The sequence below is a fragment of the Musa acuminata genome, chromosome BXJ1-4 (assembly GCF_036884655.1).
Source record: "Musa acuminata AAA Group cultivar baxijiao chromosome BXJ1-4, Cavendish_Baxijiao_AAA, whole genome shotgun sequence".
NCBI lineage: Eukaryota > Viridiplantae > Streptophyta > Magnoliopsida > Zingiberales > Musaceae > Musa > Musa acuminata.
Window position 1 is genome coordinate 28,672,443 of NC_088330.1, and position 16,287 is coordinate 28,688,729.

The 16,287-nt window shown below is 34.4% G+C and overlaps 1 protein-coding gene across 3 annotated transcripts in view; it reads left to right on the plus strand.

Annotated features, from left to right (window-relative positions):
- Positions 1 to 13,121, plus strand: part of LOC103981937 (uncharacterized) — a 34,882-nt gene extending 21,761 nt beyond the window's left edge. For 2 of the 3 annotated variants that reach the window (XM_009398707.3, XM_009398709.3), the window contains 14 exons: positions 1,251 to 1,487; positions 3,093 to 3,164; positions 4,104 to 4,175; positions 4,266 to 4,330; positions 4,411 to 4,513; positions 4,592 to 4,723; positions 4,872 to 5,015; positions 8,408 to 8,515; positions 8,598 to 8,648; positions 8,709 to 8,786; positions 8,860 to 8,973; positions 11,645 to 11,841; positions 12,040 to 12,109; positions 12,558 to 13,121. In XM_009398707.3, coding sequence (XP_009396982.2) covers positions 1,251 to 1,487; positions 3,093 to 3,164; positions 4,104 to 4,175; positions 4,266 to 4,330; positions 4,411 to 4,513; positions 4,592 to 4,723; positions 4,872 to 5,015; positions 8,408 to 8,515; positions 8,598 to 8,648; positions 8,709 to 8,786; positions 8,860 to 8,973; positions 11,645 to 11,841; positions 12,040 to 12,109; positions 12,558 to 12,746 — 1,632 coding nt within the window. In that variant the 3' untranslated portion in view covers positions 12,747 to 13,121. The other variant, XM_065172071.1, reaches the window with a different exon arrangement.
- Positions 13,122 to 16,287: the final 3,166 nt, after the last annotated feature.

A 16,287-nucleotide genomic window follows, 5' to 3' on the forward strand; every position in this document is an offset into this window, starting at 1 on the left:
CAAAAAGGAAAAATCATGAAAAATGAAAACCAAAAGGGAAAATATTAGTCTGCGATATATTTTCAGTTCAGTACTAGGTAAGTTTTGGAATTTAATTACTTATTATTTATTTGTAGTTTCTTTCAGTTAGGATTTAAAAGGAGTTACAACCATTTGAGGATGTTAAACAAGTCAGATCACATTGCTTAGATCTGCAATACTTGAAACTCATCGTAAATAAAGGTGGCTATCATGTCAACTTCATACTGGTTCACTTTAGGTTGTGTTTTTTTTAATAAATTTTGGTATAATAAAAAGTGTACAAGATGCTTACACGAGGTTGTTATCCTAGTGGTTTTGTTGCACAAGTGATCGATCTCCGGTACGAGTCCAAATTTAGGTTGTGTTAATCATACTTGATCATATGTATGCTTGATTCACACCTAAAAATGGTTATTAGTTGATTCATGAAACTTGCTACATTGTTACTTTTCTTATTTGTTGTGGATAATTTGCATGTTATTAATTGCATCCTCTATCAAATACTTGTGATCTTGATTAGTTCAGTGGATAGTAAATCGTCAGTGTGTCACGCACTTACTGTACATTATCTTTATTTTAATATTCATCATATACATATAATGAATATTTGGTATGATTTGCCATACATGGATGTATTTTATCAAAATCTTCATTATTTAATTTCAAGCTAGTACATTTAATCTAGCACCATGTAGCATAGTGAAATCAGTCAGCTCTGCTCTGCATGTGAAGGGTAAAATAAGATGTGGTATTTTTATAAGCCTAATTCTGACCTTTTTGTAGTTTATCTTTTCTATCCACTTTGTCCAAACTTAATGCATGAGGTTCATAGTAAAAAATACCGACTTTTATGAGTAATGTGCATCTCTTGTCTCGAGTATCTTACATGCACATTTTGTTATATTATTTTTAGTCTGGCATGCTGAATTTATTTATTACTCCATACTTACATCTGTGCTAAGGAGCTGTGTATACTGTCAACTACACATGCTCTTATTCTGTATGGGAATGTCATATTGAGCTGTGTGATACTTGGTTAATTCGGGTTTTAGATGTAAATTTAGAATTTTTTTTATATTTTATTAAAATAATATACATTTTTCACAAGTTTTGCTTAGATACTTTGAGCCTTGAGGCGATGCTTTTGCTAGTCTCTAATACTGCAGCATTGTTAATTTGTCTGTCCTTTCGGATCTGCTCATGTTTATCTCTTTGTGAGTTGTGCACAGGCAGTCATATGGTTCCTTGCCAGATGGGTTGATACATACTTAATGCCAATTGATGCTGCAAAAGGACAACTTGGGATATCTGGTCATGATGAAGGGCTGCAACAACACCCCCAGTCTTCTAAGAAGGTCTTGCTCAGTTTTGCTGGGCAACATAGCCAAGGAGAAACAATACTTGATACCATTATCCGCATTTCCATGACAACACTTACTTCATACCCTGGGGAGAATGAGCTTCAAGTACATCCTTTGACATCTAACAAAGTTTTCTTTTTTTACTTTTTTTTGTTGCTATGACACTTATGTAGTTATGTTCATTACTTTTGCTTGAAATAAGGTTCCCAAGATACTCTATTGCACTTCTGAATGAATCTGCTATGTTTGTGTGCGGTAAAGCACATTTGCTACTTTTAGAAGCATGAAAATTGAAGGGAAATGTTTCCAAGTGAGGCCTATACTTAGATGCCTAAGAAGACATGTAGAATGTTTTTAAATAAGATGCAAGTCTTCATATATGTGATGCAGAATCATAGTGTATACTGCAAAATTGTTTGAACTCCATGTTTTGATCCATTCTAATTATGTGCTTGTTGGGCACAGCCAAGTTCTGATTGCCTGAAGCTTTTTAGAGTTCATAGGTCCACAATTTGGTCTAGGATTTTTTATCCATTGTGGGGTTAAGATTAGTCAGACTGACCAGATTAGCTATGTTGGATCATGGTTTTTGTATAAGTTATAATGACCACTAGAAAATCCAGCTGCTTGTGTCTGACATCACTGGCACTAGCTACTAGTCCTCTGCCTTTTGCAGCTCACTTTCCACCTTAAGTGCCTACATCCTGAGGACGATGGTATACACATCCGTTGCTGACCAAGAGGAAGAGCTGCAGGCATGCTGGAAAGGGGCTGGAGTAAACATATTAAATAACTTTAAAACTGAGCCCTTAACAAGCTGAATTCCAATGAATGATGATGCCATGTGTGGCTCTGATCAATTGTGGAATCTAAAATGAAATTTATGTTTGGGCTCTCTTGATGGACTTTTTTCAAGCCCACGCTGTTTATTAACACCAAGCTAATTTACAAGCCCTACCTATCAATATGCAACACCTCTTCTGCTCATATTTTTTCTGATCTTATATTAACATTTGTAAATATCATACTATCTTTTTAATCTTACTCTAGGAGAACCACACCTAAATGGTAGGTCCCAAGTTGCGCTTTCCTATCCCCACTATTAATATGTCTGTTCGATTTCAGCATATCTTTTGAGTTAACATAAATTAAGTTGACCCCAACAAGATTGAAGATGCCTAAACTATGACTCCTAGGGCTGCTGTACTCATCGGTAAATCATTGTCCAATATATGTTTCGTATTGATAAGCGGCAAGGATTGCCCTTTTGTGGATCAGGGGCAATATATAAGTCATGGCAGACCTGTATCTTGGCCTATATGGGCCAGGAACCTACCTAACCATTTGTCAAAAACTCTGGCATATGTCACATGGTGCCAATACTTTTCTATCACATGAAATAGGAGGAAGCTTCTGAATTTTGTTGATTTGTTGATGGGAGTGATAGGGAATTGAATGAAGTTGAGAAGCACAATGGCCTCTTAATAAAACGGATTCAACTAGTGGGTTATGTTGATATTTCTACTCTATATGATACGCATTATACCCTGGCTTTTTCAAAATATAATTCTTTTCTCTATTGTCAATCATTTATGTTATTATTTTATGGATTTTTTTGTTATTTACACATTTGTAAGAAATATAAACTTAGTAGCACTGAGACAATTAGAATGCTTCACTAGACATGTTATTTCTTCCTTGTTTTGGCAGGCATTGACATGTTGGAAACTGCTTGTAGTGCTTGTTCGTCGGAGACATGTCTGTATTCACCTTGTTGCATTGGTGAGAACAATATTAAATGTTATCATTACTTGTGAGATTTATTAGTAGATTTATAAGGAATAGGGATGATAGCTCAAATATGATGGACTCATGCTCTGGACTTGCTGTTAAACTTAAAATCTATTTTATTTTTGCTGTCATAGCACATGAGACCTATGACTGAAAATCTGTAGATTCTTTTTACATGTTTTCTTACGAAAAGATGTGATTGCCTTGATTGCTGTCAGTTGAATATGCAAACTTAGGAGGTGTTCTCTGGACACGCTATAGTTAGTACCTCTGGCCAATATAATCAAGCTCAAGGAAATTTTGGACATCCAATTATGCAAGCACATTATGTTTCTTCTTCTGAATTTGTCTTTAGGCTTTAAAAGAATTTCATATATAAAAAGCAGGATAAAAGGTTAAGAAAGTCATATATAGATACGTTCCTGAAGTCCTGAGGACACAAGCCTAAAAAAATAGCTACTCAACTATTAATTATTTCGCAGTTTTGGCTTGCCAGCAAGCAGTGTTCAACATCTTTTGTTTCTGTATATTTTCTTTTAGTCTCTTATTACAACTTACACTTTAGTCTTAAAATTGTTTGTCTTCTACAAAATAATTAAATTTAAAGCTCAGCTACATTCGTGCTAGTCACCCTGGTTTGCACTTCCTCTCGTTTTCTTTAATATACTTATTGACCAATCCTTCCATTGTTATGATCACTACCACAACTAAATACCTTTTGAATACTTAAGTCTCAGACGAAAGACAGATCAAAAGATAATAAACATAAGAGAACAGTAGTACATTGTAGATTTTTTATGTTTATAAAATTTAATCCTATAAGGTGCTAATATGTTGGTCTTTTTTCTTTGTTCATGAATCAACAATTGCTTGAGTTAACCACGTATTGCGGTTTCAGGTTTTTTATATTCTCACTGCATTTTCTTGTAGGAATCATGGCGTGATCTTGCAAGAGCCTTTGCAAATGAGAGGACATTATTCTCCTTAAATGCTCGTTTGCAAGTGGGAATGGCACACATACATTTTTCATGAATTTGCTTGTTTTTCATTTTTTTGACTTAATAATAAGTTTGCTGGTGATTTCCTTTGCAGCGTTCTCTTGCTGAGACACTTGTTTGTGCAGCTTCAAGTTTTAAAGATCTAGAAACATCCAACCAGTATGACAATTTAAGCATTTTATCTTGGGTCATGCCTGATTGTAAACCAAATCTTCACTATTTGACCCTAATGACTTCAGATATGTGAGAGATCTCATGGGACCCATGACAGCATACCTTGTGGATATTTCAAGTCGGAATGATCTGAAAGCTGTTGCTCAGCAAGCAGATGCAATATATATGGTAGTACAGTAACTTACAGTGCATTCCTTGGGTACTTGAGCATTTTTGTATGTAAAAGCAACTAAAAATTTTCAACAGGTCAGTTGTTTGTTGGAACGGCTGAGAGGAGCATCTAGGGCCACCCAACCTCGAACACAGAAGTCTATATTTGAGATGGGTTGTGCTGTAATGAATTCTCTATTGACACTTCTTGAGCTATACAAAAATCAGGTACTCTTTTCATAATATGATTTTTTTCAATATATTTCAAGTTTGAGTGCTTGATTCATCTTAATTTATTGCCAGAAATTATACTTCAAATCATTGAACTGTTTTATTTTACAACTAAGCTTCAGTTGTAAACTCGTCTTTTCTTTAGTCTACAGTTGTGTACCTGATACTTAAATTTGTCGTTGACTTCGTCGAGGGAGAAGTAGCGTTTCTCAGTGCCAAGGAAACTTCAATTTTGGTGAACTTTTGCTTGCAGTTGCTCCGAATTTATTCTTCTCATAATATCGGTAAGGTAATATGTCTGCTTAGTTTGTTTAGATATCTTAAAATAAGTTTGTTTGTACCCTTACAAATCATTAAATAATTTAGCTAGTTGGAAAAAGAGATATCATTTAGTTGAAACTTGAAAGTAATTGCTAGAAATTGATAAAGTTTCATTGAAGTTACTTGTCAATGTTTTTTACCTTTTAAGTCCTGTTTTTGAGAGTATAGTCAAATTTCTGATATATTTTCGTTCCCGCTAATGTTAGGAAGGACTAGAAGTGGAATAGTCATGGACTTATTTAATTTAAAGTTAATTTGTTAATTTGGCAATTAATTTCTATTGCTAAATTCAACTATCTGTGATTAGCTATGTCATTCATTTTCACCATTGAGATCTAAATGTTACGAGTCTAAATAAGTCACCAAATCTCTTCTTGTTCATTCCAAGTCTTCTTAGGTCTTCCTCTACTGTCCTTCTAGTGGTATTATTTTCGAAGGTGTTGGCGGATTTGGTTGGTAAAGATTTTAATAGTTATCATAAAATCGTAGGCTCGAATCCCGCATTCGCCTCTTTCCCTTTGCACAAAAAATAAAAAAGAGAGAAAATCTTAGTCCATTATTGTTTACATTTGCAGATCCATCCAAAAATCATTTTTTAGCAGTAACATTTTTGAAAATTTGAATTTTTTTCCAAATACTAAAATTTTGATTAATAAGTAACACCACACCTTAAAATGGTCTTGTACAACTTTTTTTTTGATCTATAAGAGGCACATGATGTTCAAGAGTACTAGGATTCCTCTATTGAATTTAACTATCATAGTTTTGCTCAACATGTCACATCTTCAACCTCTTCCCACTATTAATAATAGATTAAAAAATTGAAAACTTAGTTCTTTCTAAACTTCTATCTATAGGTTTTGGTTCCAGATTGTGCTGTCGAGTATTTTCTTTGAGTTATAAAATATGAGTGCAAAAGTGGTTGATATGCAAGTCAAATTACATTGTAAACACATTAAAATCTGACAACCTAGATTTCCATGTGATATGTTATTGTCTTTTCCAGTAAAATTACTTTAGCTACAAATGTTGCAATGTGGTGTAGTGCCCTACGCCAAGCAAATACCCAAGTCAAACCTTAATGAGAACTTGAAAGTTGAAACACCCATAATTTATTTAAAAGTGAAAACTAGGTCAATTCAGCAAACAATAACCAATTTCTTAGTTTCTTAGCATTGAAAAAAAAAATTGATTATGCGTTGATGATATCTGAAAAGGTGTTTTGGTTGTGTCATTACACTGTTTCTCTTTTTGGTAATAAGGCTATCTGATTGACAAGATGTCTGTGTATTATAAGCTGAAAAGTTTACTCGCTGTTCCATGTTACAAGACTGGTAGAATTTTACATTTGCATTTTCATTTCCCATACCTGTATGCAAGGTTTGCTATACCGCGCAACATGATTTAGTATGGTCAGTGTTTTCCAGGCTGACAAGTTACCAATACATGGACCAATGTAAACCGGGTATAGGACCTGTACTAGGCAATACAAGACCTGTAGAGCCCAGTATGTTCACGTGATAGACGTCAGCATTGCCTTGGTATAGTGCAGTAGAGGCTTTGCATCAAGAAGTTTCCAACTTTTCTTTTTTTTTCTTGGAATTTTTATGTTCTCTTTGAAACTCGCTATGTATGGGTATATATTGACACTCTGAACACTGATATGGTACTGGTCTGAGCCCTGTTTGGTACAATACTAGTCACAAAATTACGAACCTTGCTTGTACGTTCCACATTCCATGTAACGTTAGCCTTCATATTTTCCAATAATTGTCTTGACAAATAAAGTATTATTTGTCAACATTGCTTCAAGCTAGTAACACTTTAAGAAACAATATTTAAAAAAAAATCTATATTGCGGAGATGAGAATGTTAAGGCAGATGTATCGAGATAGTAGGAAAGATGTGAAGAAAATATTTTCATTTATCGAGGATAAAATGAGGGAGAATCATTTAAGTTAGTATGAACATATGCTCAGGAGACTTAGAGTGATAGTTAAATGATTATTATTAGTAGTATAAGGAGAGAAGAGGGAGATCTAAAAAGACTTTAATAGAAATTATAAATAAAGATCTAAATACTCTTCACTTAACTAATTATAAATAGATAGGGAAAGATGATTTAAATACTAACTCTTTATAGATCTCATTGACAGCAAAAGATTCATGTAATCGATCCCAAATAGTTGGAACTTTACAGCTTTTTTATTGTTGGTTTGACAAATAAATAGCTATGGTGGTTGGCTTCCTAACACAACTAAATTATCTAACAAAAAATACTTTTTTTGTTCCACAATATGACTCATCTTCTTATGATTTTTTATTTTAAGTATCTTTTTAATTCTTTAGTTTGGTAATGAAAAGCTTCTGTAAGCATTGAAAATTTCTTAATTTCAAGTTTTTTAAAATAAAATAGTCTAGCAATGCATCTCTTGATCTCCCAAATTCTTCCAATCTTAAGAGGACACCAAGTTCTACATTCTTGCCTATTTTATTTTGCAAGCTTGGTTTATCCCATTTTGTATGGTTTGTTGTCAAGTCATTACATTTTAATCATATTATTATTTTGTATCTCTGAAGCACATAATCTTTAGAATTTTCAACAAGTAATCTACAAAAGGGAACTTCTCTACTTCTCTAGTGTAGAAGGAAAGATGAATTATTTGGTAGGGTTCACTTATCAAGAGGCCTGAAATCTTAATGTTCTACACTAGAAATTATAGTTTCAAATATCAGTTGATACACTTATTATATTCTTAATAGTTAATACTAAAGTAAAAGAAAGAAACATGCATTATTTCCATGGATCTAGTCATCAAGAGGCCTGGAATTTATTTACATTTGATATCATTGTCTCAAATACTGGTTGGCATGATGCTTATCAATCGGTGATTGTGGTATGGGTTTGTAAACTACCTGGTATACTTAGTAGTTAGTACCAAGGTTCGTAATACCGTACCGTACCGGTATTTCGATCTGGGCTCGGTACCGGTACGGTACGGTATACCGAGCGGTACACCCAGGTGTACCGAGTGGTACACCTGGGTGTATCGAGTACTGTTCAGTGCTACAGTACCTCGGAACGGTAACAGTCGGTCCACGTACCGAAAACCTGTCGGACCGGTACGTACCGCCCGTACCGGGCGGTATGGCTCGGTACGGCAGACCCTGGTTAGTACTATGCCAGACTGTAGATTATTGAGACTATCTGATCAAGATTTAAATCCTTGCTTGAAATATTATTTATAAATCAAGTGCAATCATTTCTTAGGGATAATTTGGGAATGTAAAAGATCAAGTAATCTCTACATGGTATGCTCGGGAGAAAATTGTTCCTCATGTAAATATTTTGAATTTCAGATCTCTCTCTCTCTTTCAACTAGCCTGCAGAGTGAGGCACAAACAGAAAAGTACAAGGATTTGCGGGCTTTGCTTCAGCTCCTTACTAATATTTGTTCCAAAGATTTGGTACATCTATTTCGTACCTCTGCAGTTAGATGTGTTTCCATATGCTGGTTTCCAGGGCCTACATTTTTTTGGTTATGTGCAGGTTGATTTTTCATCATTCTCCAATGAGGCAGAAAGTACAGATATTGCTGAGGTAAGCCTGATGAAATTTCTGTCTTTAACTTTGTTAAATCTCTTACTTATCAGTCTACAGGTCATCTATGTTGGTCTCCATATCGTCACCCCTCTAATATCTTTGGAGCTTCTGAAGTACCCCAAACTCAGTTGTGATGTAAGTTTATTTCAATTCTATTATAGTGATCTCTTCTTTCAGATATGGTAGTTCCTGACTGTGCTGTTTGCAGTATTTTGCACTGATCTCACATTTGTTGGAAGTGTACCCTGAGAAAGTTGCTCAGCTGAACAAGGAAGCCTTTGATCATATAGTCAGGACACTTGACTTTGGTGTTTGCCATCAAGTATGTTGTTTTCCTCTTAGCACATTCTTCAATGATTGACTTAAGCCATCCTTCATTTATCTGAATGGCATCATTATACATATTTTCCATGAGTTTAAACTGATAAGTACACCATGCAATAGGTATCTGTTTATTGTACAAGTTTTTCATGTAGTAAACATTTGTGAAATCTAAATAATTGTGTTTGTGGGAAGGGATAAAAGATAAAATGTAGAAAATAGTTGTATCCCCCCAAGATTATACATCTATAAAAGAAAACGTATGGTAATCAACTGTTAGGATCCGTTTATTTTCTGAGTTTTGAATAATGTTTTATTGAGTTTGTCTAATTTAGTAAGAGTCTAATATGGGTTTATTTGATATTTATTTATTTATTAAGAGTCCAAGTCCTGATGGACTCAAGGATGAAACTTTATAAATAGGGTGTATCTGTTTCTTTTCATCTACCAATGAAATATTATTTCAGTCTTTTGACAAACCCTAGGAAGTCGATCCCCTCGAAGTGATCATCCCTTTTCTTCCTCTTGTATGATAAAACCCTAGGGGTCTTATCATCAACATCAAAACAGTTAATGACAATTCCTTATTAATCATTGTCTTAATTTCTATGCAAATTTTCAAAGAAACGATCATCTCGTATGATGAGAAAAAGTGTTTTCTTTACAGGATATAGTGTTTCATTGAGCACCCCATTCTCTCATTAACGAGTCTGTCAAACAATATATCATCAAGTCGTGAGATGATGCCCTCTTTCTTGTATTAAAATTTTTAGCACAAGTCTGGTTTCTATTGCCTTTACATTTGTGAGGCAGTACTTTTAGGATATAAGATATTTTGTAGGTCTAATGGTAACCGTAGATATTGAGTATCACAACACAATATGATGGGATAAGTGACCTATTAACTTCGTTAAGCCTAAAGCATTGACACAAAATGCTTAAGTTTAAGTTAATGGTAAGGGACCATCAGACCATGTGGGACTAAGCCGGGGTGTTATACTAAGTGTTGGCCTTAAATGAGGGGTAAGTCGTAATAGTAAGTCACTCACGAGGGTTACATGTCTATGTTGTATATGCTATATGCTTCATCGTGGTAAGTGGTAAGGTGTCCTAATAGTAAATTACTTGTGAGAATTAGATGTATATGTTGCATATGTATACATGACTATTAGGATCGAAGAAATTTTGTAGATTCAATGTTTCCTGGATCCCCCTGTTGTGTACTGTGGAGGTTATTGGCCTCTATGGAGTATGAGGTCCCCTTATGGATTTGCTGGCTCATGTGGGTGCAGCATTGGTGCTTGACAGCCCACCCTGTGGATATGCCCATGTGCATAGTGAAACCCCTATTTCCACCTGCATCACATGAGAAACTGGGTTTTATGATACCATCTGAAATATTAAATTGTGCCCTCATCATCAGCTATAGCTTTTTTGTGTGGTGAGAAGTGCTTCGATCCTACAAGTCATGCAATTTTGAGGTTGCATGTTCAAGCCTATTGGTTCTGCTGGGTGGAGCTTGTTAGCTATATAAAGGGTTAGTGATCACTGTTGGGATTCTGTCATATATAAGGATTGAGGCAATGTATGACAACCCAACCTGCTGGTGTCTTGTGTCATTTTGTTGATACTAAAGCCCCTTATACATACCCAGAGAACATGCAAAGCTGGTCCTTTTGTCGCCAATTTAGTATTCTAAGACAACACTAGAACCAAGACGATACAGATACATGTTAAATAAAACAAGGAAAACATCTCTAGCACTGCTTAGGGAACTGTTCATAAGATCAAACACTCCAATACACGAAGAGCTATGAATGATGATGAGGACATGAAGCCCCATTCTGGTGTATGACAAACCAACCTGCTGGTGACTTGTGCCATTTTGTGTGATACCAAGCCCCTTATACGTACCCACATAACATGCAAGGCTTGTTTTTTGCTCACAATCTTGACTAGATTAGTTGTGTCATCATCATCATTCATACGTACCTACTCTGAGTTGTGCGTTTTCCCTACTTATCAAACATTACCTCCTGTAGGTTGACAAAATCAATTTTTTTTGTTTTATTCTATTACTGAAGACATGCAGGGTTTCCTGCAAATTCTTATCATGATCGAACCTAATTACACCAAAGCCTTGTTGCATGGATATACTTGTCCATTTTGGACTTTGACATGTATCGAAGCATCAGAAAAATAAATTTCTTAAAAGATATCTTTCAATATCATTATCTCAATTTAGTGTAAAAATATTTTAATAAGTGTGGCCATTGTTGGATATTATTAGAGGGTTGCCTATCTCACAGATTGAAGGAGTAATCCATATGACAATACTCCAAGACTACACGTTCAGATAATTTTGGTTGTTGCATTATGTACTATTAATATCAAGTTCATTGCCCAGAGAATTTCTTCTATCTCCTGGGTTGCTTTACCATATTCTTTAATCAATTAAAGTTGCCATCTCTTACTTTAACAACTAATTTCATTTCATTGATCTGGCCACTCTCGCTGTAGAGAGAGCATTGGGCATTAGTAAATATGGAGAGACTAGTCTTATGTGGTTCCTTTAATTTATCAGATCTAACATTTACGTGTGTTCTGCATCCCCTGAAGACATGCATTAGTTCTGAACCATCTTATATTTAATTTTGTGCTTCATGTTTCAGGATGTTGATATTGTTGATAAATGTCTGAGAGCAGTTAATGCTCTTGCCTCCTACCATTACAAAGAGAAAATTGCCGGCAAAGAAGGATTGGGTGCAAAGGCACTGAGCTCAGAAGAATCAAATGGCGAATTTCAGCAAAGCATCTTAAGCTATTTCCTGAGGCTGCTAATTCAATTACTTTTATATCAAGATTTCAGGTTAGATTTGAGTTACACATACTCTTTTGGTATATACTGACATTTGGCATTTCAGAGCAGTAATGGGCAATGTTTCATGCAGTATAATGGACAAAAGTTTTCTGCTTTGTTATTTTGCTTGCCAAACAAATTTGCTTTAATTACAGAAGAAAGCTATGATTACAGTTTTTCTCTCATTTTGTGTTCTTGATGCCATAGAATGGAACTTGCTGGTTCTGCAGCAGATGCTCTCTTTCCATTAGTTTTATGTGAGCAAGACTTATACCAGGTACTCTCTGCATTCATTTGATTCCTTCTCAACTTAGATCAATCTTCATTTATCAACTTCGATTAATATTGCCTTTGCAAAATCTCATTCTGCTTGGAAAGCCAACTGATAGGTTAGCTACACATGAGCATATACAAAGTAGGAACATGAGAAGTTGAATATTCTCGTTAATCAATAGCTTCTTCCCAAGAAGTGCTTGCGTCATCTAAAATTCTTGCACATCTTTAGGTGTGCATCAGACTTTGATTTTGAGGTGATTTCTGAGTAGTGTCTCTTGTCTATACATATTAGTCAGATTTGTTCCCTTGTGATTGGTACATCATTAGTTTGAATGATGTGTTGTATTTTGTCATCAACCTGCGGGCATTACATTACCACCTTTTTGATTGGTACATGTTAGTTTGAATGATGTGGTAAATTCTGTATATTACACCTTCTATTGTTACAGAGACTGGTGCAAGAAATCCTAGAGAAACAGTCTAATCCTGCTATAAAGACCAGGCTGGCGAGTGCTTTCTATGCTCTTACAAGCACAAACCAGCTCTCATCTTCGCTTGATAGAAATAACCGATTCAGATTCAGGAAAAATCTTCAGGTATTCTTGATTGAAGTTTCAGGCTTCATGAGAATTATTTGAGTTGGCATGGAAGACCGTTGCGAGATTGACTGTTGACAGTCAAAGAACTGTATAGACGAGATCGACACCAATCACATTGAAGTATAACATGGTTTGGAAATCATAAGACTCCAGAATGTAATCTCCAGTGGTTACGGAGTCGATAGCAGTACCCAATGTCATATCTCCCGTTTGTTCAACAATGTCGTATCGTCCGCCTGGATCATGTAAAATGTCAAGTGAAAACTGGGTTGAATGTTGCAGACAGATGCTTTTGCTGTAAGAAGTTGTGCGATGCTGGTAGAAGATTCATTTGACGGTAAACATATCATGCAGGATCAGAATGTTATAATTTGCAATTCAACACTTTAAATCGCATTACATCAAATTTTGCAATATTGTATTTTTGAACCAGAAATTTAGGATGGTGCTGTTTTAAATCTGGTGTGCTTGTTTAAATAGGTAACTCAATCCCTTGTTCCAAATAACCTATATACCAGGTGTGTATTGGATGCATCCGTTGTGCGGCTACTACCAACATTACCAAGCGGGTCGACAAATTTGGAATGAGTCTACCTGATCTAATCAACCCTCTCCGTGAAAACAGCTTTGACTCTCGACAAAGAAAGCTAGACTTTGAATGATAAGAGGATCGGGGAACAGCTAAATAAGACGTGTATCACTGTAGAATTTCATTGTTCGAGGCAAGCAAATGCTCGGTTAACAAAAGAAAGTTGTGATGCTAAAGGGACTCCCAAATTTAGATTTCTACTAACTCAACGGTAGATCACCGCTTTAGCCTTTAATTGCAGCAGATATCACCCGGGGAAGATGAGCGCAGTACATCATTTCGGTGCAACATGCTGGAGTTAATTTGTAGAAGATTGGGTGTATTTTTGAAAAAAGTAGGTTAACTTTTAATTTTTTCCTATAAAGCATCTCTATTTTGAAAAATACCTAAACAACGCCCCTTGATAGCTATTTTACTTATTTAACCCTAGACAGCTAAGCCTAAAGTTTTCTTGTTCAAAATAATGGGTTTGGACTGTCGGGTTCGGTAATACTTTGTTGATCGATTCCAATTGAAATGATTCATGCTGATTTAATATTTTATTTTTGTTAAGGAAGCCTACAAAGTGGTTGTTACAGTGTTCGATGTGTACGATATCGACAAGGAAGCAAAATTTTTTTTTCTTTTGTCATTTTTCCTTTTCTTCTTCTTTGTCTTCTCCCTTCTACCAGACGTGAGCTATTGTTCTTCTTTGTTCTTTATATTTTGTTTACTTTCTTCTTAATCAAGAACACAAAAAACATCATGTAAATATACAGTTGTCTTTGTTACTGTTCGATCATTTAATAGTTATTTAGACAAGATAGAATACATATATATACATATATATTATGTATTCGTGAATATTATGGTATTTAAATCATCTTCCCTTGTTTGATGCTTATTGTTAAATCTATAAGATTGTCAAGAAATATTACGTGTATCAAGGATTTTCATGCTGATCTTTTCTTGTAAACCAAAAACGGTGAGCTTATATATAAAAAAAACATTGCATATATCTTTGTTACTATTAATTGTTTTTTGCCAAAAAATAAAACATGGCATATTAGTAAACAATTTATGATAGTCAAATTTCGATGGTAGTCAAATGATTGTTATATATATATATTTTTTGTAGGCTTGGAGTTGGATCCCAATTTAATATCCACATCCTTGTTCTTTCTAGTTTTACTTTTTTTTTTTTTTTCTTCCTTCTAGATCTCTTTTTTTCTAAAGAAAAAAAGAAGATCAACAAGATCTTTGAAAAAGTATTCTCGAGATCAAGGGAGAGGTAGTAAACTAGAGAATTTGGTATCAAGGTAAGAGATTTTTGCATTGCCATTTAAAATATTATGTTATTTTCATTAATATTCTATTACATGTTACAGTTTGAGTTGGAAAAGAATTCATGAGATGGTCCATTAAGCCAGGTTGATCAACACCATACCCTTCGGTCGACATCAAATTATATAGTAAAATAAGATGTGCAATGTGAATTTTCTACATAGACAAATTCTATTCTTGCTTTCTTTTTCTCTCTTCTTTTTTATTTATTTTTCGGGAAGGTTTTATGAAATATTGGATCACAATTAGTTATTCGAATGCTTTCTGTTTCTTTTCTTATTGTAAATAATACTTTTTGGCTTATTAATAGATAAATATATCTCAATATATATATATATATATATATATATGTTGTTACTTTTGCATCATCTTCTGAACATAGTTTGCATAATAATCTTATAATCCGAGTTACTTTGTGTTTACATATATTGCATCTACTTAAAAAGGACAAAAGGATGAACCAAAATCAATCTTGTATGATTTTATCTTTTCAAATACAAACATTTTTTAATGATTTGAATATGTAACTCCTTAAATACAAAAGTGGAGTATTAGGCGACGAAGAGTAAGATATGATAGATTTATATATCAGACAGTATTCTACAGATTCGAACCTGAGAGCTAAAAACTATATATAGCAATGTATTAATCATCAGGATCGATCAATAGAGACAACAAAATACGATAGATTTCAACGTGAAAGTGCATACATAGAAATATATGAACACAGAGGAGGAGAGAAAAAGGATAGCTTACTGTTTCTCCGATGATGTGTTTTGCTTTGGATAGAGAGATCAAATCTATTATGAGCTTGAAATAAATGATATCCTTGAAAGTTCTTGGAATGGAATTTTTGGAGTAAACTATGTGCTTAACTCCTCCTTTGGATACATTACAATTCACCAAAAGAATGAAATGATTGGGTTTAATGGAAATAAACCATTTTCATGATATTTACAAAAGAAACTCAGAGTTAATCTTTTTTTTTTTTTATCTCATCACATTTCTTCATCTCATTGTTACTCAAATATGAAACAGTTTCAGTGCAATCTAGCATTGAACTTTGTGGCAACAATTAATTTGTTACAAAGGTGAATAATTTCACAAGAATTTTTGAGTCATCACATCACTTGATTAGGAAGAAGTTCTTCTTGCACCCACCCACAGATTTGCTCCTCATGGCAGCTCAAGATTTGCAGACCTTCTTCATTTCTTGCCAAATTTTTTTCATGTAGAATTGAAATGTATCATTCGCTTACTATAATCAAATTTAGATGCATCTATCGGTTCATGCACATGTACATTATTGCATCCTTGCATGAGCTTGTTTATTTATCATCAAACAATATATCTTTACTTGCATGTTTATATAACTAGCCATCCAATTGATTTATTCAAATAGGATCATAATACTCCATCGTAATTTTTTACCATGGTTTGAATTTCCAAATTAATTATACATGTTATATCGAAATTATTGCATGTTATAGTGAATCCCATGCCCAATTTGGTACATGTAGCAACTTATCAGGAGAGCTACGAGGTTCCTTTTCGTGGGCCTGATGTCTACATCGAAGAAATTGTCCTTGGATGTTATAGCCATGTAGTACTCATTCATATACTCCCCATGTAGTCATGAATTCCAATCACAACAAATCACAAAAGAAA